The 22,890-nt window shown below is 38.5% G+C and overlaps 1 protein-coding gene across 1 annotated transcript in view; it reads right to left on the bottom strand.

Moving 5' to 3' along the window:
- The window catches only part of sec24c (SEC24 homolog C, COPII coat complex component), a 52,188-nt gene extending 33,229 nt beyond the window's left edge, over nucleotides 1-18,959 (bottom strand). Inside the window, exons 1-4 of the mRNA XM_055149972.1 lie at nucleotides 18,768-18,959; nucleotides 9,912-10,090; nucleotides 1,551-1,677; nucleotides 168-337 (exon numbers count right to left, since the gene is read on the bottom strand). Coding sequence (XP_055005947.1) covers nucleotides 168-337; nucleotides 1,551-1,677; nucleotides 9,912-10,071 — 457 coding nt within the window. The 5' untranslated portion in view covers nucleotides 10,072-10,090; nucleotides 18,768-18,959. The remainder of the gene's footprint in view (nucleotides 1-167; nucleotides 338-1,550; nucleotides 1,678-9,911; nucleotides 10,091-18,767) is intronic.
- Nucleotides 18,960-22,890: the final 3,931 nt, after the last annotated feature.

The following is a 22,890-nucleotide window of genomic DNA, read 5'->3' as shown; positions in this document are numbered from 1 at the left end:
ATGTGCCTTATAAATGAGTGCGCCTTATAGTCCGAAAAACACGATAATAATTTTAATTTCAGTTGGTCATCTGTTTATGAAGTCAAATCTAAATGCAATCCATGTTTTATTTTTAAATAACGAGCAAACTAACTGAACTGAAATGAAAAACTGAGTTAAAAACCCACCATATCCCGGGCCGGCAGGGGTGGGGGGTCCCGCATTGATCTGCATCCCTCCCATCTGCCCGGTGACCTGCTGCATTGTGGGAGGAGGGCCGTAGTGTGGCGGGTATGAAGGCTGAGGGGGACCTGTCAGGTTCACAGCCCCCTGGTGGTAAGGCTGAGACACTGGAGGCCTAAAACAACAGAGAAAAAATAATAAGTATGATAAGAAGACAATTTTAAGGCAGTGGTCATTATATAAAAACTAAAATGTGATATTTGATGACCTTTTGAGCATTGCTTTCAATATTTTGCAACATTTTAAAGGCACAGCATGTAATTTTATGCCAAAAAAGAGACAATAAATAAATGATAAGTGTGATTTTTTATTATGAATATTTTTTATGCACTGAAAAACCTGCATCCTTAATGTCTGTGAGCATGCATCTCCATAAATCTGACTCTTATTTAGCCTGGAGGACGGTCTACTCCTGCTTGTTTCCATGGAAATGACGGCCTTTGGGTATAATATTCCACAGTATAAAAATTATGTATCCCTAATGAAGACTTGAGGTTTTATGGTTTTAACTTTGTTTCCGTGGAAGTATGCAGTTGACGTGAAAGTTACAGAAAGTTAATTATCATTTTAATAAACAAAAAATTGTAGATGCAAGCTTCAAATAAGCAAAAAAAAATAAAGATCCACACTGCAGTTCACTGAAATAAAAATTTGGGAAGCTTCAATGACACCACAATGTGACATTTGGGGGTTTGTTTTTATCATTGTGGTGTCATTGAAATAAAAATTCGTGAGCTTCAAAAAACTGCAGTCTGGATCTCTTTCTTCTTTTGCACAATTTTTGTCTGTAGACCAACACACAGTCGCAATTTTTGTCTCCATTTACCAGTACAAGTTCAAATAAGCAGAAATAATGCTTGTATTTGTCAAATATAGTCACAATATTTACACTAAAATAGGACCAAAATTTGACTTAAGTGGTCCTCCATCTGCTTGTTCCCGTGAAAGTGTTATCGTTTTGCCTTGAATGTTGTTTAAAGAATTAATCCAAACATCGTGGAGACAAGCAGGCCAAGTTATAGGTCAGATCTGTGGAGAGTCGTACACACTGATTCTTGAATATGTGCAAAATCTATAATATTTAATGCAATACTGTGAAACAATTCAGGGAAAAGAATAAAAGTACAAAATTTATAAAGTGTACATCAGATTATATGCATCAAATTAACTTTAAAGACTTTGAAATAAAAAAAATTACCTGATTTTACCAGAGAAATTTGACTATATAACTTTAAAAATGCCACAGCTGTGATTTTTTTTTTTTTAACAGAAGTGGGCGTGTGATATTACGTTAGTTTGATCGTGTTTATCGGGTGTGGTTCTCTCACCTCGGCGGGGCTTGGGTCATGGGCGGGGGTCCGTTCTGGATGCTGCCCTGTGATTGGCTGTACTGGTTATAGGCCTGAGGAGCAGAGACTGGAGGGGGGGCGGAGGTGGGAGGACCTCTGGAGGGGCCTGAGGAAAAGAAAAGAACAAACCTATAATTTACGAACAAAGCGAGAAGTAATAAGGTCAATTTGAAAATAAAAAATAACAATAACACTTGAGAGAACAGTAAAATATGACTGAAATATGGTAAACGAATCCCACAGTCCAAGAATATGTTTTTAAAAGTCAAAACTACAAGTATGAATCAATTTTTCTTCTATAAAACTGATTTTCGATTCAATTACATTCTCGATATATTGTGCAGCCGCAGCAAGTCCTGGTTTAGGTCCTTTTTTAGGTCCTACTTTGGTCACGGTTTCTAGTCTTGATGAAGACTTTGTTTAGTCCAGGTCCAGGTAATACAACTTGTCTCAATTTAGTCTTGGTTTCAGTCCCCGGTTCAGTCCCCGGTTCAGTCCCCGGTTCAGTCCCCGGTTCAGTCCCCGGTTCAGTCCCCGGTTCAGTCCCCGGTTCAGTCCCCGGTTTAGTCCCAGGTTTAGTCCCAGTTCAGTCGTGATTCAGTCCTGGTTTAGTCCCAGGTTTAGTCCCGATTCAGTCGTGATTCAGTCACCGGTTTAGTCCCAGGTTTAGTCCCAGGTTTAGTCCCAGGTTTAGTCCCAGGTTTAGTCCCAGGTTTAGTCCCAGGTTTCAGTCCCAGGTTTCAGTCATGGTTGAGTTCCAGGTTTCGTCCTGGTTTAATCCCCGGTTTAGTCCCAGTTCAGTAATGGTTCAGTCCCGATTTAGTCCCCGGTTTAGTCCAGGTTTAGTCCCAGTTCGGTCACGGTTCAGTCCCGGTTTAGTGCGTTGTGTTGGGCAAGATTAATCATAAAATTTGCGACGAGTAAACTATTAAAACATTATATTTAAACACTATTAAAACAATTATATTTTTGGTAATGGTTTGTGGACTTTAAACACATAAGAAAATATATTTTATAACAACGAAAGCTGAATTATTAAATCAAAATGTCAAAAAATAAACAATAAACATTTAATTCATACATTTTTTTTTTAAAAAAAATCTATTTTCAACCTTTAATTGGTTAAAAATGTATTTAAAATCTCAAAATACACTAGAAATAATAGTTTCACTTGTCAACTATTATTGTAATATACTAATAACTGTTAGCTGTGAATGAACCTTAAAGGTGCAGTATGTAACTTTTTGGTTGGGGGTTTCTATGGAGATGTCATTGCTGTCCCTAGAATGTTCCACAGTATGACATTAAACGGCTCTATTCAGTTACAGGTGGTTTTATAGCTCAAAAATATCTGGAAAAACAGGCATTCTGATTGAGCGGGGTCGCCTCTCCACTGATCTGACCTGTGATCCGGCCTGATTTGGTCTCCATGTAGACAGAAAATGTTTAATGCCATACTGTGAAACATTCCAGACAAAGCAATAACACCTCTTGAAACTCAAAAGTGATGTCCAAAAAAGGTTTATAATTTAATCAATGCAAACTGTCTTTTCTGTGTGTTTTTTGGTTCAGAGAGTTCAAATGTTGTAACACACTTTCTCCATTCATGAGCTTAAGATACAGGTTGCTCGACTTTTTTCTATCTCTGGAGAATCTGTGTAAAGGCGTGGATAATGTGACCTAAAACATGGCTCGACTTGCCCCTTTTCAACACCGGGGAAATCTGTTCTAGGAGACATTATACTAAGACGTACTGTTCTACAACGACACCTGGTATGATCGATTAAAAGGTCCTATAGTAAATGGATTCTCAGAACGTAAAATGTTGTTTCCTCATCAAAAACATTCCCAGAGTTGTGTTTTGTTTCATTCACACAGTTTAAGTTAGTTTCTAGAGCCCTGCATTTGATAGAACTTAAGAAAGTGAACGTCCCCATCTTGCGGGATTTGCAGGCAGGAGCGGGAATGAAAATTACAATTGTTTGCAGGCGCGGGCTAGCCTGATTGATCAACCGGTTTCACTTTGTGGAAACTGTCGGACCTCGCAGCATTAGGATTCGTTCCCTCGCTGCTATTTGGTCATGATGTATGTAAAGTGCCAAATCCCGTAGGAAGAAGGGCAATAACGTCTTTCCCCTTGATAAAATTCGCCAAATTTTCGCTTTGTTCCGGCTTTAAATCCTCGATCTTGGGAATCGTTGCCAACACAGAATGTCTGTCTTCGTCTACATCCATCTCGACGCTTTGTTTACTGTTGTGCTGTACCAGAAAAGGGACCCAGCGCTTGAGTTTGACGTCATGGCTTCACAGCTCTTCGTTGATTGGCCGGTGTGCAGTCTACAACTTCCGGGGTTCTTGCAAAACCGTCTAGTGTATTCTGATTCCTGACCTAGTCGCTGGAAAGAAATGAAATTGAGCAGAGGCACTAGGTGGCGCCAGACCTCTATTAGTGGCTATCTTTTACCTTTAGTTCAGTAGAGATTGGCAATTCCCGGGCTAAAATCATCCAAATGATTCTAGTGAAGGTGTATGGAGTTTAAAAACACAGTGGAGCACTTCCTGTATGACTAATGAGATCACAAGCTGGAACAAGGCGGAGTGTTTTCTGTTTGACCTCAGCCTAAATATGCAGGATTTGCGTGTTAAACATGTGTGAATGGAAAAAAAAAAAAACACAACTCAAGGTCTGTTTGTGATGAAGAAACATCACAGCGTAGATTAGAAAATAGCGTAACATGGGCCCTTTAACGCTAAAATCTGTGTAACAAACTCAACCAGTATCCGATAACATTCAGTGTTAGTGAAAGTAGGAGTCAGCGTAGTTAAGTAGAACAGAAAACACAGAAATGATGAAATGATTTAATGAGAGAGTGAGTGAGAGAGCGAAAGAGAGGAGACAGTTACCCAAGTCAAGAGGAGAGGAGAGGTCAGAGACTGGATTGGCAGCCACAGCTTTAGAGGGAAAACTGGAGAAAGGAGAGTAACCTGCAATAGAAGAAAAAAAAAGAGAGGAAAAATACAAAGACGTGAAAGAGGAGCTGAGTTTATTATTAAAAGGAGCACTGCGCAACCTTTCTGCCGGAGTGCTCTAACCTGCTCGTCTCCCTCGTGATGCAGAGGGTTTAATCTATTCCGTGGAACATTCAAGAAAAAGAGCAATAACATCTCCCTGGAGACAAGCAGGTGGAGGACCCTCGGCTACAAATGTTACGCAGTGCGCCTTTAAGAAGTGAGTGTTACATTATTTAGTATGCGGAGGCAGTTTACAGACACAAGAGGCTGGTATAGGACAGTTCAAGGTGAAGGAAGGAGGGATGCTGAAGCGAGGGCGATAGAGCTTTTTCACGACGACCGCAAGTGTCCCGCTGTAGGTTTACGGACAGTTTTGGGAAGGTTACTTTTAAAATGTATTCCCCTACAGATTACATATCCCAAAATGTAGTTTGTAACGGAATCCATTAAGGTACTTAAAGTGAGTAACGTAATCTGAATACTTTGGATTACTTGATTTGCTGTAGAGAAGCAAAGATGAGGATATTTTTGTCTGCTTAAAGACAATAAAAAGCCCAGACTTTCCTTAACCATATTAAAAAATATTATTGATAGAAGAGGAGGAGACACGGTCCGTGCTGCATGGTTTAGTCTTGTTAAATCCTGTTTTAGTCCTGGTTTAGACCTGTTTTAGTCCTGGTTTTAGTCTTTTAGTCTGGTTTAGTCTTGGTTTAGTCTTGGTTTAGTCTTGGTTTAGTCTTGGTTTAGTCCTGGTTTAGTCCTGGTTTAGTCCTGGTTTAGTCCTGGTTTAGTCCTGGTTTAGTCCTGGTTTAGTCCTGTTAAATCCAGTTTTTAGACCTGGTTTAGACCTGGTTTAGGCCTGGTTTAGGCCTGGTTTTAGTCCTGGTTTAGACCTGGTTTAGACCTGGTTTAGACCTGGTTTAGACCTGGTTTTAGTCCTGTTAAATCCTGTTTTAGACCTGGTTTAGACCTGGTTTTAGGCCTGGTTTTAGTCCTGGTTTAGACCTGGTTTAGACATGGTTTAGAGTCCTGTTAAATCCTGTTTTAGACCTGGTTTTAGTCCTGGATTAGTCCTGTTAAATCCTGGTTTAGACCTGGTTTAGACCTTGTTTTACACCTGGTTTAGTGTCCGGCAATGAGTTGAATTACAGAAAAAAAAAAAAAAAAGCCCAAAATGTAAAAACAGGAAAATACCGCCATGTAATCCATTTATTTTACCAAAGTAACTGTAATCCAATTACCACTCACTGAAACAGTAACTGTAACTGAATACAGTTACTCATAATTTGTACTCTGATTACGCAACTCTGGTACATGTAATCTGTTACTCCCCAACACTGTTTACGGAACATGCGGTTAATGCTTTTCTACGGCAAAATGTCTGTGGAAATGTCTCGAGTATTCTCCACCAGCTTCATAAATCTGCCCCATCACCAAATCTTCAACCAACAAGGTCGACGAAGGATAAACATTCGTCCATGAAGAATTTATCCACAAATTTCAAGGTAAGAAAAATGATAACTTAAAAGCAAACAACGACGACGCATTAGTGAACTACTTTAACTATTTGAACTGCACAAATCTCCCTCTCTATGCTAATATCAACATAATGAAATAGATTTTTAATTTTAATTCTAGAATCAGTCTTAGTGAACAAGTTACTTATGTTTTATTCATGACCATAACGTTAGTTTTGCTCAGTAGTTCACTAATGCGTCGTTGTCGTTCGTCTTTAACTTTTCGTCTTTCTTACCTTGATAGTTGTGGATAAATTCTTCATGGACAGAATATGTTCTTTGTCCACTTTGTTGGTTGAAGATTTATGAAGCTGGTGGAAAATACGCGAGACATTTCCACAGATATTTTGCCAAAGAAAAGCATTAACCGGAAGTTCTGCAAACCTACAGCGCGTCACTATACTAATAAAACTGATCGTGTTTTCATTTTTATCCGCAGCAGTTTGTGTGTTAGTATAGCTTCATGTGATCCAGGGGTCTCCAACATTTTTCCTCCGGTGAGCTACTTTTACCAAACGAAAATGCCTGAGAGCTACTAGTTTTAGCGGCCACAAGAAATTTAGTATCTACAGTATAAGAGCCAGGGTGAGCTTGAGAGGAATTACAGTTAAATGCCTATAAAACATAAACCCTTATCCACTTATTCGTGTACAAATTTTTGCGTCAAAGTTATAAATGTACAATGGTAATAGACATTTCATTAATCAAATTTTACATATTCATCGCAATACATGAAATTCTTGGGCGAGCAACTTGGAAGGGGGCGGAGAGCTACACGATGGAGATCCCTGCCACAGACTGTATAGGCGAGTTTCATTGTTGACAAAAGCGCGCGTTGCATGCTGGGAATTATTTTGGTCGGCGGCAAGAAACACTAATTCAACATGACGGACGGAGCGAGAAAGCACGTAAAGGGTATTGATCCCGGTTATTTATCCACTCTAACGGCAGAGGACCCAAGACCATTTGACCAGAAATTGGTCATAAGCATCGATGGACGACAAATCACCCTTTTCAACCCCTACAGAGCCTGGATCAAACCAAATTTCTGGTCGGAATCGCCAACTACCTGGCCAAATATTCACTTCTTTGATATCCACAATGACTTGGTGGAAACTCCTGGGCCATTCACAGCAGAAAAGATGAAAACCTCCAAGAGTCTCGATGTGTTGTTGAACTTGTTGGAGTCCACGGTTTGTTAGGATCTTCTACGTTTGCTCTGCGGATGTTTGAAAGTCGTTTAATTCACCGTTAGCGGTTCTTTTCACTCAGAATACGAAAAAGACATTTTCCTTCTTCCGTGCTTCTATTTGTGCATCCGATAATGCAGCAGGAATTTACCATTATCGGGGATAAATACGCGAGGTTACGCATTGTGTTTGACCGCTACCGTGTTTCTTGCCTCTGACCAAAATATTTCCCAGCATGCAACGCGGGCTTTACAATGACGTCAGCTGAAACTTGCCTTTATAAAAACGGACATAGCTAACCCGCCAGCCACCACGTTCCAAACAGGAAATGAGCATGGGCCCACTTCTGGCTCCATCGACTGTTTCCAATTCACTTTACATAGAAAAATTGTGACCCCTCTCTCTGTAACTGCTGTTGTGAGCCTCAATTTGGTTGTAAAATATTCGTATTAACCCGCTCTACATGATCCTGGTGTTTTTATTTCGTTATTTTGTCCTGGAACTGGCTGCAACTTCACTCCTATAACCGCCAGCCTCGTTGAGCTTCATTTGACTGGAGCTGAACACTAATGATGACGTCACACTCCTTTGTTCCACTTCTTTATACAGTCTGTGGATAAGTCTAAATTGGCTATAGTTAAACAATGAGCTGGACGACAGGTCAGTTTCTGTTGTACACTTTGTCAGATTTCAGTTTGTTGACCTGGTTTATGGTTCATATCTCTGTAATTACTGGGACTATCCAAACGAAACAAAAACTGGGGCACGTTCAGTGTTGTCAGTCTGTTTTCTGTAAGCAAAAATGAACTACAGGGAAATAGTGGTCACAGCAGCTTCAGAAGTGGTTCCATTATTCAACATTATTGTCGACTGAAAGGAGTTTAAACCTTGAGATTAATATGGCGAGTTTGTGGAGACAATCCCTCACAAATAATACAACCATTATTACATGACTGAAAGGGTTTACTAAAGGAGGGTATGAGCCATTCTCTCTATTATTCTTATTCTTATTCTTATTCTTATTATTATTATTAGGGTCAGTCCGATATTATTGACTGATATGGGCACTTGGAGACATTTAGGCTATTGACCTAAATCTATACCTCATTATAAAGCTTAGACTCTATATCAGTGTTTCCAAAACTTTTTTTCCTGTGGACCCATATTTTAAAACAGTGGTCCCCATTGAGAGGTGGGACTGCGTATGGGAGGAGGTGCGGTGGGCGGTCCGGCGGAATGGTTAAGTCTTGGCTAAATCCTGTTTTAGTCCTGTTTTAGTTCTGGTTTTAGACATGTTTTAGACCTTGTTTTTAGACCTGTTTTAGTCTTGCTTTAGTCCTTGTTTAGACCTGTTTTAGTCCTAGTTTTAGACCTGTTTTTAGACCTGGTTTAGACCTATTTTAGTCCTATATTATTCATGGTTTTAGACCTGTTTTAGACCACTTCTTACACCAGTTTTTAGATCTGTTTTTAGTCCTGGTTATGTCCTGGTTTTGTCCTGGTTTAGTCCTGGTTTTAGACCTGGTTTAGACCTGTTTTTAGACCTGGTTTAGTGGCGCAGCCCGCGTGGCGTACTGGATGGGGGACAGTCTGCGTGATGTATGGGAGGGGGGACGGTTGGACGGTCCATGAGGAGTAGGGGTTTGCACTTTCCTGGCCCGGTACCAGTCCCCAGCGACATTTGGATTTGACAATTACTGAACGTTAATGAGGATATTTTATTGTTGACTGAGTGATCGTGTCTCTCTGAACAATTCATATTTTTTTAGTTTTAAGTTTTAATTTTAAACAATAAAAACAGTAATTGAACTAGCATTAAAAGGGATCCGTAAGTAGACATCTGGCCCATTTCTTTTTCTTTTCAACATTCAATTGAACCAGCAATATTGGAACAAAATAGTCAATAAATAATTACAAAAAGATTAGAAATGATACAAAACATGTCTTAATATTTCAACATTTCTAATGAGGTAGGTGGACCCGTCTGTGTTTTTGTAGCGTGTTTCAGTCTGGGTGCAGGAGAAGACGCAGCAGCAGCAGATCAGGCGCAGCATTCAGTCTGTTTCTGTGCTTTGTCTTCATTTTTGTGAGCACAGAAAATCTCACGTGTCATAACTGTATATAGCAGACCTACATGCAGATCGTGAAAAAAATCTCCTGCGACCCACCTGAGGGTTGCGATCCAGTTTTTGGGAAACAATGCTCTATATTGTGTCCATTTAATCGTATTTACAGACAGATAAATGTTCTAATATGTGGCGTTGGATCAGTATTTATCAGAGGAGTAATTTGTCTGTGTCTGCGACGCCGTACTGCACCTGAACGCACCCCCAGAGTCACTCCAAGTTTACACCAGAGTGCTCTCAACATCGCTCTGCCTTTAAATGCTCTCGTGTCTGATCTAAAATCCAGCAAAACTTAGTCCAGCAATAAAACTACTGCTCGTTTTTATGAAAGAGCATGAAAATTTTATGCGTTTTATGAACAGTTTGGGGGTTTCATCATCTCTAAGCCATATTCGCACAATTTTCAAGAAACAAAACTTCAGTCTTTGTGTCACAAGTCAATATAATATATGGGTTTGACTTTCTAAAATACTGAACTTTTTGTTTGTTTTTTACCTTGTGGTGGAGCTCCAGGTTGGTAGGCGGAGGCTGGGCCGTTGTAGGGAGCGTAGGGCGCGTGGTACCCCCCATCGAGAGGGCCGTACCCGGGCTGAGGGTACCCGGGCTGGGGCTGGCCGTACGGAGACGCCATCGGAGTGTGCTGGTTTACATTCATCCTCAGTTCATCCCTAAATCTGCACAACAAAAACACAAGATGGTATTAGATCAAAATAAAATACCTGTTATGATGTTGCTGCAGAGAAATAGAACAATAATACTGAAACAAATTTATATCACTGACACAAAAATAATGAAGCAAGATAGTTCAAGTAAACATTTTTTTAGACAGTTTCAACAAATAAATAATAGAACGAACCAAAAATCTGCCATAAAAGTTATTTATTCAACCCTCTAGAGCTCAAACCTTATCATATTATACCTAAAATAACAAAAATCTCCCCACTATTCCAAAGAAAATGTGCATAAGATCAATAATGAGCACCAAAATATACTGTATCATCTGTCATATTGAACAATAAGTTGATATATTAATTATACGTGTATATCGCTTCACTGAGGGTTTAAGTCTCTCAGCACTGCACTCTTTATGGTTTAGTTGGCTGGACTTCGCCAACAATTCGCAGAAAACAACATTGGTTAATATTTATTTACAAAGCCATACTGAGGAACCTTCCCGGGTACCTCAGTAATCTCTAAGACTTCACTTGTCTGTAATACAATTTCGTAGAGATTAGGGCTGATTAAGAAGATTGCCAGTACGATACATAGGCCACGATACGATACATATCAAGATACAGTGAGCGTTCAATTTGGTACAATATATTTCAAATCGATTTGATACGGTTCAATAAAAAATAAAAGCTAAATCACGGCTGTGATACTAAAAGTCTTTATTAAACCACTTTTTGTGCAAAGTGAATATAAAACACAAATATTTTAATCATCAAAACTGTGAAAATGTCAAATGTCGCATAAACGAGACAAAACTGTAACAAAACCACTAAGTAAAATATACCAAAAAATACAGACGATATATCAATACAACAGCCCACGATATCGATACTGCATTATCACATTAAAGATACGATATATTGATATTTAATTTTTTTTGCACACCCCTACTAGAGATGCATTGATCCAGCTTTTTCAGTGCCGATACCAATTTCAATACTAAAGTTTTGAGTATCTGCTGATTAGGGCCCGACCGATATGGATTTTGTTGTGGCCGATATGAAACAGATAAAATGGGAGTTGGAGCTGCCGATATAATCACCGATATATTTAGTGATGTAAAAATTCACTGTAAATCTTGAATTGTTTAAAAAACTTAGGTTTGGCTCTGGAGGATTTTAAATTGGGTTTATTTAGGCAACATTTATTGTTATTCTGCCTCTTTATGTCATATTTACAGACAGTAGGTCGGCCGAACGGCATTTTTGCGTCATATTCTAGCAGCTAGCGATTGGTATTCCAGTTCTTTTTAGAGAACCGGCCTTTTTTGGCTCGGCTCACTAAAAGCAGCTGGCTCCTTCGGCTCCCAAGCGGCTCTTCAGATTGTTTTGTTGCAAGCAGGACTAAAGCAGGACTAAAGCAGGACTAAAGCAGGTCTAAAGCAGGTCTAAAGCAGGTCTAAAGCGGGTCTAAAGCAGGTCTAAAGCAGGTCTAAAGCGGGTCTAAAGCGGGTCTAAAGCAGGTCTAAAGCAGGTCTAAACCAGAACTGAACCAGGACTAACTGCAGAACAACTTTGTGTAAATAAAAGTTCTAAACATTATGAGACTTTCTGAAACATCTACGACCAGGAAATACTCGTCGTCTTTTTACATCAGTTGTATGCACTATACAGTCAGGCCCCTAAAGACACTTCGTTAGCGTTAGAGGGACCTTGAGCGCCAGAAACCTTGCAGCTGTTTTACATTTTATCTTTATCTTTTACCCAACTCAGCAAATTCAAGTTACACCGCAGCGCTATGGAAAACTCACAAGTGTAAAAGTAAGTGAGTAGTGAAACTGATCAAATTAACTTGGCTTTTACACCTAACACCTTTATGTCTGGACTCAAAACAAGATGAGTTGCCCTCACTCAGTCTCCACCGGTATCCATGGCAATTAACAAATCAAAACAATATATTATTTTAACAAACAAAAGGACTAAATACAGATTGAATATAGTTCTACATGATTAAAGACAATACTACAAGCAAACTACCATTTCTTGAGAATGTTTTTAGACTATGAGGAGCCATTATTTTCTCATTCATGATTCGGGAATATTAATGTTATTTACTTTAAACGGCCCATATTACATTTTTTTATTACATATTTTCTGATCTATGTTATAATATTGTTTCCTCATCACACACAAACATACCTGGACTTGTGTTTTGTTTCATTCACACGTTTAATCCTGCATATTTAGGCCGAGTTCTTCTCTCAAAGTGAAAACAATCGGTTCCACCTTGTGTTTTCAAACTCCATGCACCTTCACTAGAATCATTTGAATGATTTCAGTCCTGGAATTTCCCCAACTCCACTAAACAAAAAGTAAAAGGAGCTGTTAACTGGAAGCATTTGAGCTTTAGAGATGTAGACATAAAGGATCGATGAAACAAAACACAACTCCAGATGAGTTTCTGATGACATAACAAATAGGAGCGTGCAAAAAATATTTAAATATCGATATATCGTATCGTTTAATGTGATGATAGAGTATCAAAATCGTGGGCAGTTGTATCGATATATATCGCCAAGAGTATTTTTTGGCAAAGTTTACCAAGTTATTTGGTTACAGCAATATAGTTTTGTTGTTTGTACAAAGGAAGGAAACTCATTTAAGCGGCACATTTGACATTTTCACTGTTTTGAGGATTAAAATGTTTGTGTTTCATATTAACTTTGCACAAAAAGTGGTTTAACAAAGACTTTTAGTGTCTTATATATATGATTATTGATTGTTATGATTGTTATATGATTTAGTTTTTTTTTTATTGAACCATATCGAATCGATTTGAAATATATCGTGTCAAAAGTGCACTGTATCGAGATATGTATCGTATCGTGTAGGGGTGTCACAATATCCAAGTCTCATGATACGATATCGTCACCGTATGAACCTCACTGTACGATATTTATTGCGATATCGTGGGAAAGCTCACGATTACGGATGTAACAATATCCAAATCTCACAGTACAATATTTTCACGATATACATCTCACGGTACGATATTTATAGTGATATTTTGTGGAGGCTAAACAGCTAAAACTGTTAATGTTACTTTTTCCTCTTAAATGCCTTGACAAGACTTAATCCAAAGAATAAAGACTTAAAAGTGCTTAGAACTGTTATTTCTTCTTGTAATCTGCACTGAAATGGAGCAAAGGATCATGGTCTATGTCAGGGGTGTCAAACATACGGTGCGGGGGCCAGATCTGGCCCTCCAAGACCTTTAATCTGGCCCGCGGCGGATTTTCTACTCAAATATTTTAATTATATTTTCAATTTAAATATTGGTAATTTTCTGTGGTGTTTATCATATCAGCGTCTCCAGCGCCTCTGTGCGTGGCCCCTCCCACCAGAGCAGCACAAATGAAGACTTGCCTCTTTCCTTGAAGGACGATTGTTTTGACTATTGACCGTGACACCCTCATCAGTAAAATGTCAAAAATGAGATAAGTGGATGCAGAGTGCAGGATTTTCCAAGAAAAATTGACTATTTGCATACAACTTAATGTTAAAACATTTTGCATTTTTCTTAAAGTTTCAGATTGTTCATAATATAATATTTTGTAAAAGAAAGAGTTCATCAATTAAAAAAGATTTCTGTAATAGATTTGCGTTTCTCTGCACAAATATTTGAACTTATTGCTATTTTTGGGGTTTATATGCCATGAGTTTTCTGATCCAGCCCCTTTTGGGATCAAAGTAGGTTGGATACGGCCCCCGGACCAAAATGAGTTTGACACCCCTGGTCTATGTAGTCTTTTTTTTTTAGCTATTGCTGCACCATAACTCTTAATTTAAGCAAAGAAACTTGTAATTCCATATATTGTGATGGTCCATTGTGATATTATTGTGAGAACTTTGACGATACGATATCACGATATTTTGGTTATTGTTAGATCCTTAGTATCATGGCCCATGTATCGAGGTATTGGCAGCTTCTTAATGATACCCAGCCCTAAAAACAACATTATAGCATGTCTAAAAGCTCTCAGGAATCAATTTTGTGTAATGTTGGACCTTTAATATGGGTATTGGCTTCACTATTCACCAAAAACGTATTACTTATTATTTATTTCACACGCCAGCACTGTTAAAAATGAGGTCAAGTCAACAAAAAGAAAAAACTCTACACTGCCAAACCACCCTCTCATTCAATGACGAGATACTGTCATATTTCCTGTTTCCGTGGCTACGCCTTTATTGGCTCTTGCTGTTTGACTAGACCACTCCTTCACATTTCACCTGAGCCAGAAGAAGTCGGCGTTTTAATACAGAAGGAGCCGCCACCAGTGAAAACAAGACAGTAATTTGAGCAATGCTAAGAGTAGACCACACATTATGGGCCCCTGGGATTAAATTATATGCCTGATACCACATTGGGGAGCAGGTAATGTCGACTATAGTAGCAATTGAATTTGTTCCAGTCACCCGTCTCTTTATCTATTCCACAATATAATACACCCACGCGCCTTTTTAATCATATCAGGCGGTATTAAAGGTCTTATATGACGCAAAAAATGACTCTTGTGAGCACTGAGCCATGTTATAATGTTGTTACCTCCACAAAAACAAACCTTGAGTTGTTTTTGTTTTCACTCACACGTGTTTGAGTAATCCTTTAGTATTATTATTATTATTAGTCTGTCGGCATCTGCAAAGCTCAAAATGCTTTCCCAAAATGATTAAAGTGAAGGTGTATGGAGGTTTAAAAGCGCAGTGGAGCACTTCCGGTATTACCACATGACATCATGAGGTGGGACAGCGAGTTTTCAGCTTGAGAAGAACTCGTTAAACCTGTGTGAATGAAACAAAACACGAAGGTTTTGATGAGGAAACACCATTATCACCAGAAAAAAAAATCTGAAAGTAAGTAATATGGGCCCTTAAAAGAGTTAAAAAGTAGTTCTTCTACACTTTGTACTTTAGTCAGCTACTTTTAGAATTTTTTTTACTTCTCATTGTAGTTTCCAGACACCATAATTTCACTCCTACTCCTCTTATGTGAGTAAAAGTTGCAGTTCCTCTTCCCACTGTGAGTAAGTCCACAAGTGACAAAAGCTTTAAGTTGACGATATGAAAACATTTTAACTTTTTTTTTTTGCACAGCTCCTTCAGATATGATTATTTGTGATCAGTCCTGTTATAGTTATTACTCTTTGTTCCACTACCTTGTACTTCTACTTGCATAATATTTAATTACGCTTGTATTTCATTATAGGTATACATTTATTGTACTTTTCCCATTTCCTCTTCCCATTATATTTTGATTAATTTGCAGAAAACGTAACTCTACTTGGACTTAGACAAACTTTAATGATCCACAAGGGAAGTTATTTGGAAAATATTTAACTAGAAATAATTTTACAGTACAGTGTTTTGAACTACGCTTGAACCTTGATCAGGACATTTAAAGACAAATACAGATGGGCTGGCAGATGTCACATTTTCGACGAAAGTGTTTTGTTTGTCCAAGTTGTTTGCCAGTATTCTGTTTTTTTTTTTTCAGTTATACTACAAATACTTTTACTTGCGCTCAAGTAGTACATGTTTATACCCTTTCCTGGAATGAGTACCAGTTCGACTACCTTCCCTTCTTCACTGTTGACAGCTACGGCACCGAACCTTTGTATATTTATGGGTTTTGGACACTGGCCCTAGCCCTAATATGACAGAGTGTTGAGTATCAGCTATCAGACAAACTCCGCTAAACGAGTGGAGCCTTTGAATAATTCATAAAGCAGAGAAACACAATCGCCGAGCCTCGTACACTAACCACTAACCCAGGAGAGAGGGGCCTACGCTGACCCATATGTGCTCCACAGCTCAAGAGAAATACACTTAAACAACACTAAGGACGTTTATTGTGGAGTTTTAATCAGGCCTGGCACGAAAACACAATTTATGTTAGATATATTACTGATGAAAATAGACGATAATATTGAAATTATCCTCCCTAAATAATATTGTGCTTGTACAGTATCATTAAACAACACAGAAATAGCAGAACCTCGCAAATGAATCACTTTCCTAGTACATTTGTCTTTAAAATGATTCATATTATTCATAATTTTATCATATTGTGTAATGTTATTTATTCAACCTGTGCGGATCAAATCTAACTGTAGTAACAAATAGATTCTCACAAGTACAAAGAGAAAGTACCCACCGTAAATACTGATTTGAACCCCCAGAAATTATTATTTATAATCACAGGTGTATTTTTAATATTAGACTGTGAATGTTGTTTGCAAATCGAGTATAATGAGTATAATATAGTGTAATAGTTTATGATAAACATGCTGCAAAAATAAAATAGTGCACCATAACTCTTAATTTAAGCAAAGAGACTTGTAATTTGATATATTGTGATGCTCCGCGATATTATTGTGAGAACTTTGACGATACGATATCACGATATTTTGGTTATTGCTACATCCTTAGTATCGTGGCCCATCTATCATATCGGCAACTTCTTAATGACCCCCAGCCCTAATAACAACATTGTAACATGTCTAAAAGCTCACAGGAGTCAATTTTGTGTAATGTTTGACCACTAATATGGGTATTGGCGTCACTATGGAAAGAACCCATGGTAAATACTGATTTGAGCACCCAGAAATTCTTATTATTACAGGCCTATTCTTAATATTAGACTGTGAATGTTGTTTGTAAATCGAGTTAATAGTTTATGATAAATTGCTGCAAAAATAGTGCATTCAAAATGAAAATGAAACCTGTAAACTACCAAATAAGGGTGACATGCCTTTCCTTTTGTGTGAAATTTTACAGTTATTTCACATTTGTCTGATACTTAAGCTATAATTTATACATTTAAAGACATGCACTGATACATTTCTGCTGGACTGACATAATTTGCTCTGTATATTGTTACTGGGATACTCATAATATTGTGAATACTGACCACCCCTAGTTAAGATAAGCAAAGTGTTTGGTTAATAAACTAAATATAAACGTGTGAATGAAGTATTTGATATGTTTGTTTCAAGTCCATCTGTTCATTTTGGCACTTGGACAATAGAAACCGTGACTGACTTTCACTAGGGCTGGGTATCATTAAGAAGTGGCCGATACGATACATACCTCGATACATAGGCCACGATACGATACATATCTCAATACAGTGCACTTTCGGTTCGATACGATATATTTCAAATCGATTTGATACGGTTCAATAAAAAACAAAAGCTAAATCGCGGCACTGAGTGTTCTTATTGCGAAAAAATTCATTTGAAAAATGCCCATTTTATTCGTCAAAACAGTGAAAATGTCAAATGTGTCGCATATAAAAAAGATTCCTTCCTCTGAACAAGCAACAAAACTGTAGTGCTGTAACAAAATAATTAGTGAAAATATACCCCAAAATGCTCTTACTCAGTTGCCCTGATGAAGGCCGAAAGGCTGAAACGCGTTGTCGTGATTTTAACTTTATCTGCCATGTGGTATTAAAGGCTTTTAATTATTTTGTACTTCTTGAGTTCTCAGTTTTTTTACTACTTTGTATTTGAGACTGGTCCCTACACTGAAGAGCACCAAAAGGACAATTCAGCACATTTTCGTATATCCAAGTAGCACTCCTGCATCCCAAAGCTTTACTCTTGGCAATATATCGATACAGCAGCCCACGATATCGATACCGTAACACACATTAAATGATACGATATAGCGATATATCAATATTTTTGCACAGCCCTAACTTTCACTAGGGCTGGGTATCATTAAGAAGTTGCCGATACGATACATACCTCGATACACAGGCCACTGATACGATACATATCTCGATACAGTGCACTTTCAATTCGATATGATATATTTCAAATCAATTTGATGTGGTTCAATAAAAAAATTAAAGGCTAAATCATGGCTGTGACACTAAAAGTCTTTTTTAAACCACTTCTTGTGCAAAGTTCATGAGAAATGCAAACATTTGAATCATCGGAACAGTAAAAATATCAAATGTGCTGAATAAATGAGCTTCCTTTCACTCCACAAGTAACAAAACTGTAGCTCTGTAACAAAATAATTTAGTAAAACACACCTAAAAATACTCTTGGTGACATATCGATACAGCTGCTCACGATATCGATACCGTATCATCACATTAAACGATACGATATAGCGATATATCAATAATTTCGCACAGCCCTGACTTTCACTGTGAAGTTAATCATGAAAAAGCGTATTAAATGTGTTAATATGGACAAGTACAAGATTATAGATGTTTGGATAAGCAGTGGGACGCCAAACTTGGGTTAAAAACAACTGTAGCTCTTAGAAAAGTGAAGTGCCGCAGTACAGTTGTTAGCGCTAGTTGCTAAAGTTAGCATAGTGACATGACAGCCGTAACTTATGTAATTAACTTAGCGATTTAACCACAGCAAAACAACCAGCGTGAGTGTAAAGACGTGATCACTAACATGTCACGAGAGAGATTTGAGGGGGTTTGATGCGCGAGATAAATAAGCGGATGTGACAGTTTGACAGCAGCGGTGTTGAATCAGCTGTGCTAACATGCTAAGCTACATCGGAGCTAACGTTAGCATTGGGAGCTAACGTAGTAAAAGCGGAGCGTCCGGCGCGGATGTCACACACTCTCCGCGGCGCTACGTACCTCCCAGGCGCGGTGAAGAGTGAGGCTGTCCCCCTGATCGGCGCGGAGAAGAAACCCGGAGCTAAATCAGACGCTACGAGGCCAATCAATGTCGTCCCCGGGGGGGAGTTGCACTAATCCCTTGTCGGTGTCACGGAGCTTTCGGGGGCTGAGCTGAAGCGGACCTCCAGCGGAACTGCCGCAGCCTGTGCCACGTCCACATCCGGAAAACACGCGCTGTCTTCCGGCCTTCAGCTCCGTCTGCTGCCCGGCGACCTCACAGCAGCTCCGGCTCATGGAAGCGTCCACAAGCAAAGAAAATCTCAAGGAAATCTCATATGAAGTAGACCAGGCATGTCCAAACTATGGCCCGGGGGCCAAATGCGGCCCTCAGACACATTTTTCTTGGCTCATGCTTCCAGGTGAATTTGCCTAAATTACTTTGCATTCATTAAAAAATATTTTTTTACTGCAAGGTTTTTGAAAATCTACCTAGATAAAACCAATATTTAATATTTTGTGTGTGGTTTTAAGGATCTTAGCATGAATAAAGTCTGATGGCTCATTTTAATGTGTTAAACATGCACACATTTCAATTATTACCTGTACTGAGCACCAGTCTACGGCCCTCGATCAGCCCTCTGCTTCGTCTGTGTTTACATATGTGGCCCTTGATGAAAAAAGTTTGGACACCCCTGAAGTAGACAGTGTTGGGAAGGTTACTTTTAAAATGTATTCCCCTACAGATTACAGATTACATACCCCAAAATGTAGTTTGTAACGTAATCCATTAAATTACTTAAAGTGAGTAACGTAATCTGAATACTTTGGATTACTTGATATTGTTATGCTTTTGAAAACAACATGAATGTAACAACCACATCCTGAAAATTCTTGTTTGTTCTCTTCAAATTGTCTGTTGAGCCCAAGTCTCCATGAACAGACAACTGTTTACTATAGAGAAGTAAAGACCAGGAAATCTTAACATGAGATATTTGTTTTGTCTGTGAAAATAAAATAAAAAGTCCTGTCTTTACTTAAGCATTTTAAAAATATTATTGATAGAGAAGTGATTTCTATATGAAATCACTGCTGCCTTAAATTATGTCCACCTACTGTTAGGTGTCATATTGTCTAGACCAGGTTTAGTCCTGCTTTTAGACCTGGTTCAATCCTGGTTTAGAGTCCTGGTCCTGGTAGTCCTGGTTTAGTCCTGGTTTAGGCCTGGGTTTAGGCCTGGGTTTATTCCTGGTTTTAGTCCTGGTTTAGTCCTGGTTTAGTCCTGGTTTAGTTCTGGTTTAGCCCAAAATGTGAAAACAGGAAAATACAGCTGTGTAATCCATTTATTTCAACAAAGTAACTGTAATCCAATTACCACTCACTGAAACAGTAACTGTAACTGAATACAGTTACTCATAAATTGTACTCTGATTACGTAATCCCAGTTACATGTAATCCGTTACTCTCCAACACTGGAAGTAGACCAGACGTGTCTATTTAGCCGGGACAGTCCCAGATTTGAGCCTTGTCTCCCCTGTCCCAGCAGATTTATACAAAACCAGAGATTTGTCCCAGTTTTGTCCAAGAAATGTCCCAGGTGTCTCTATTTTTGACTAGAGTGACCAGATTTTCAACAAAAAAATTGGGAATCGAGCACGTAATAGTCACATTTTCTTTGTAAAGTAAATGGCAAAGGAAAACTCAAGGAAATTTCAGATGAAGGGAGACCAGATGTATCTATTTACCCAGGACAGTCCCAGTTTTGAGCCCTGTGCCCCCTGTCCCAGCAGATTTATCCAAAACCGGAGATTTGTCCCAGTTTTGTCCAAGAAATGTCCCAAATTTTCAAATAAAAACTGGGACACCCCTGGTTTAAGGTGGTAAGCAATAATAAAATTGTGAAACAAGTGCGTTTTTAAGGAAAACTGTTCTGCACTTGTCCCATTCATGACTAAAATGTGAGTCAGTATAGTCACATTTTCTTTGTAAAGGAAATGGAAAGAAAAACTCAAGGAAATCTCATATGAAGGGTGAAGACATCTCAGTGACAGTCCCAGATTTGAGCCTTGTCTCCCCTGTCCCAGCAGATTTATACAAAACCAGAGATTTGTCCCAGTTTTTGTCTAGGGTGATCAGATTTTCAAATAAAAATTTGGGACACCCCTGATTTAAGATGGTAGGTAATAATAAAATTGTGAAACGAGTGCGTAATTACGAAAAATTGTTCTGGACTCGGCCCATTCATGACTAAAATGTGAGCCAGTATAGTCACATTTTCTTTGTAAAGGAAATGGCAAAGGAAAACTCAAGGAAATCTCATATGAAGGGTGAAGACATCTCTATTTACCCGGGACAGTCCCAGTTTTAAGCCTTGTGTCCCCTGTCCCAGCAGATTGTTTCAAAACCAGAGATTTGTCCTAGTTTTGTCCAAGAAATGTCCCAGATTTTCAAATAAAAACTGAGACAACCCTGGTTTAAAATGGTAGGTAATAATAAAATTGTGAAACGAGTGTGTAATTATGAAAAACTGTTCTGGACTCGGCCCATTCATGACTAAAATGTGAATCAGTATAGTCACATTTTCTTTGTGTTTTGGTCATTTTTAAGCAGCTTTTCTGTATTTTACCAAAACAAGTTACACTTTATGCTCCTCTTTACAGTTGACAGGCTTCAGATTGGTAAAAATAGGGACACCTGGAACATTTTTTGTATAAAATTGGGACAAATCCCTGGTTTTGGATGAATCTGCTGAGACAGGATACACAGGGCTCAAAACTGGGACTGTCGTGTGTAAATAGGGACATCTGGTCATCCTATTTTTGACCAATTTGACATCCGCCAACAATAAAGAGGGGAATTTTATATTTATATATTTTATATTTGTGTAGCTAAAATACAGAAAATCCATGCTTGACCTTAAGGCAAAAAAAGACATTGACAGATTAAACTAATATACTGAGCCAAAGTGAGTCGAGAATGGACAATATAACTCACTCTTTTCACAATTTTATTTATACCAACCATCCCAACCTCACCGTGTCTGGTAAACCTAATAGAATATTGAATTTAAATATATTCCTGGTCTAATACGGACATGTTTCCTTGATATTTACATCATGTACCTCAACTTTTAGACTTTTGCCTCTTAAAGGTTGTATGGAGGAATTATTTTTTTGTTTCAAATTGTCAGTGAAAGTTTAAAACACCATTACAGAGACGCAGCAGCTTTGTAATTATGATGACCAAAAAAAAAAAAGAATGAAAATCTATCAACTGTGGACGTAGTGACGCCAGATAAACATCAGCAAATACAAAACGAGGCTCCCTCATTTTCTATTGGCTGTTAGATCGTCAATCAAACTTCTTACGTTTCTAGTATAACTGACTCGTCGGCGTGCGGGGATTTTGTGGTTTATGCGGCGGTTCTTGGCGGGTTTTTCAAACTGTCGCTTCCTCGCAGTTCGTACAAAGTTTGTACCGATGGCGGATGAGAATCCACGACCAGTTCGCCGCAAAAGAAAGTCCATTTTTGAGGTCGCTGAAAGAAGAAGAGAAGGGGAAAAGGAGCAAAGCCAAACTGAGGTGATTCTTGGAGATCTCTTCCAGTGATTACGCAAACGAAGCAGACGAAGGGTCTAAAAACTGACGCGTCGGTCACTAAATTATTTCTAGACAGGTCACTTCAACAGTAATTCTGAACGCGCACTGGCTGTAAACAAACGTGATTTCTAGAGTAAAGAGGCGGGAGGAGGAGGTGTTTCTGACTGGAGAGGAAGGTGGTGTCACGCATGCACGACATTTGAAAAAGGACTGTGTCTGTATTTCTTTTCCCTTAAAAAATCCTCTATACAACCTTTAAGCAAAAAATTGGAGGGAAAACTCACTTTGTTGCTCCGTCATCTCCATCTTCTTTTACTAATGTAGCAAAGGCATACTAACTATTTAAGATTGGTTGCACATTGAAATGCAAATATTGTATTGATTATTGATTTGTTCATGCCCACGTTTTGACCAATTGACAAATTTAATTTCTCTTTTCCCATGGGTTCTTCCTTGGATGACTGAGGGATTCTATACACATCTTGAGAGCAACTATGAGCCAACCAACTCTGGACTGGTAAGAAAGCTGGAAAAGGATACTAAA

Source organism: Boleophthalmus pectinirostris, unplaced genomic scaffold (assembly GCF_026225935.1).
Source record: "Boleophthalmus pectinirostris isolate CB_2022bp ecotype Guang Dong unplaced genomic scaffold, ASM2622593v1 HiC_scaffold_14, whole genome shotgun sequence".
Classification (NCBI taxonomy): Eukaryota; Metazoa; Chordata; class Actinopteri; order Gobiiformes; family Gobiidae; genus Boleophthalmus; species Boleophthalmus pectinirostris.
Note: the sequence above shows the minus strand (reverse complement) of the source record. Positions and strands in the feature narration are given on the sequence as shown.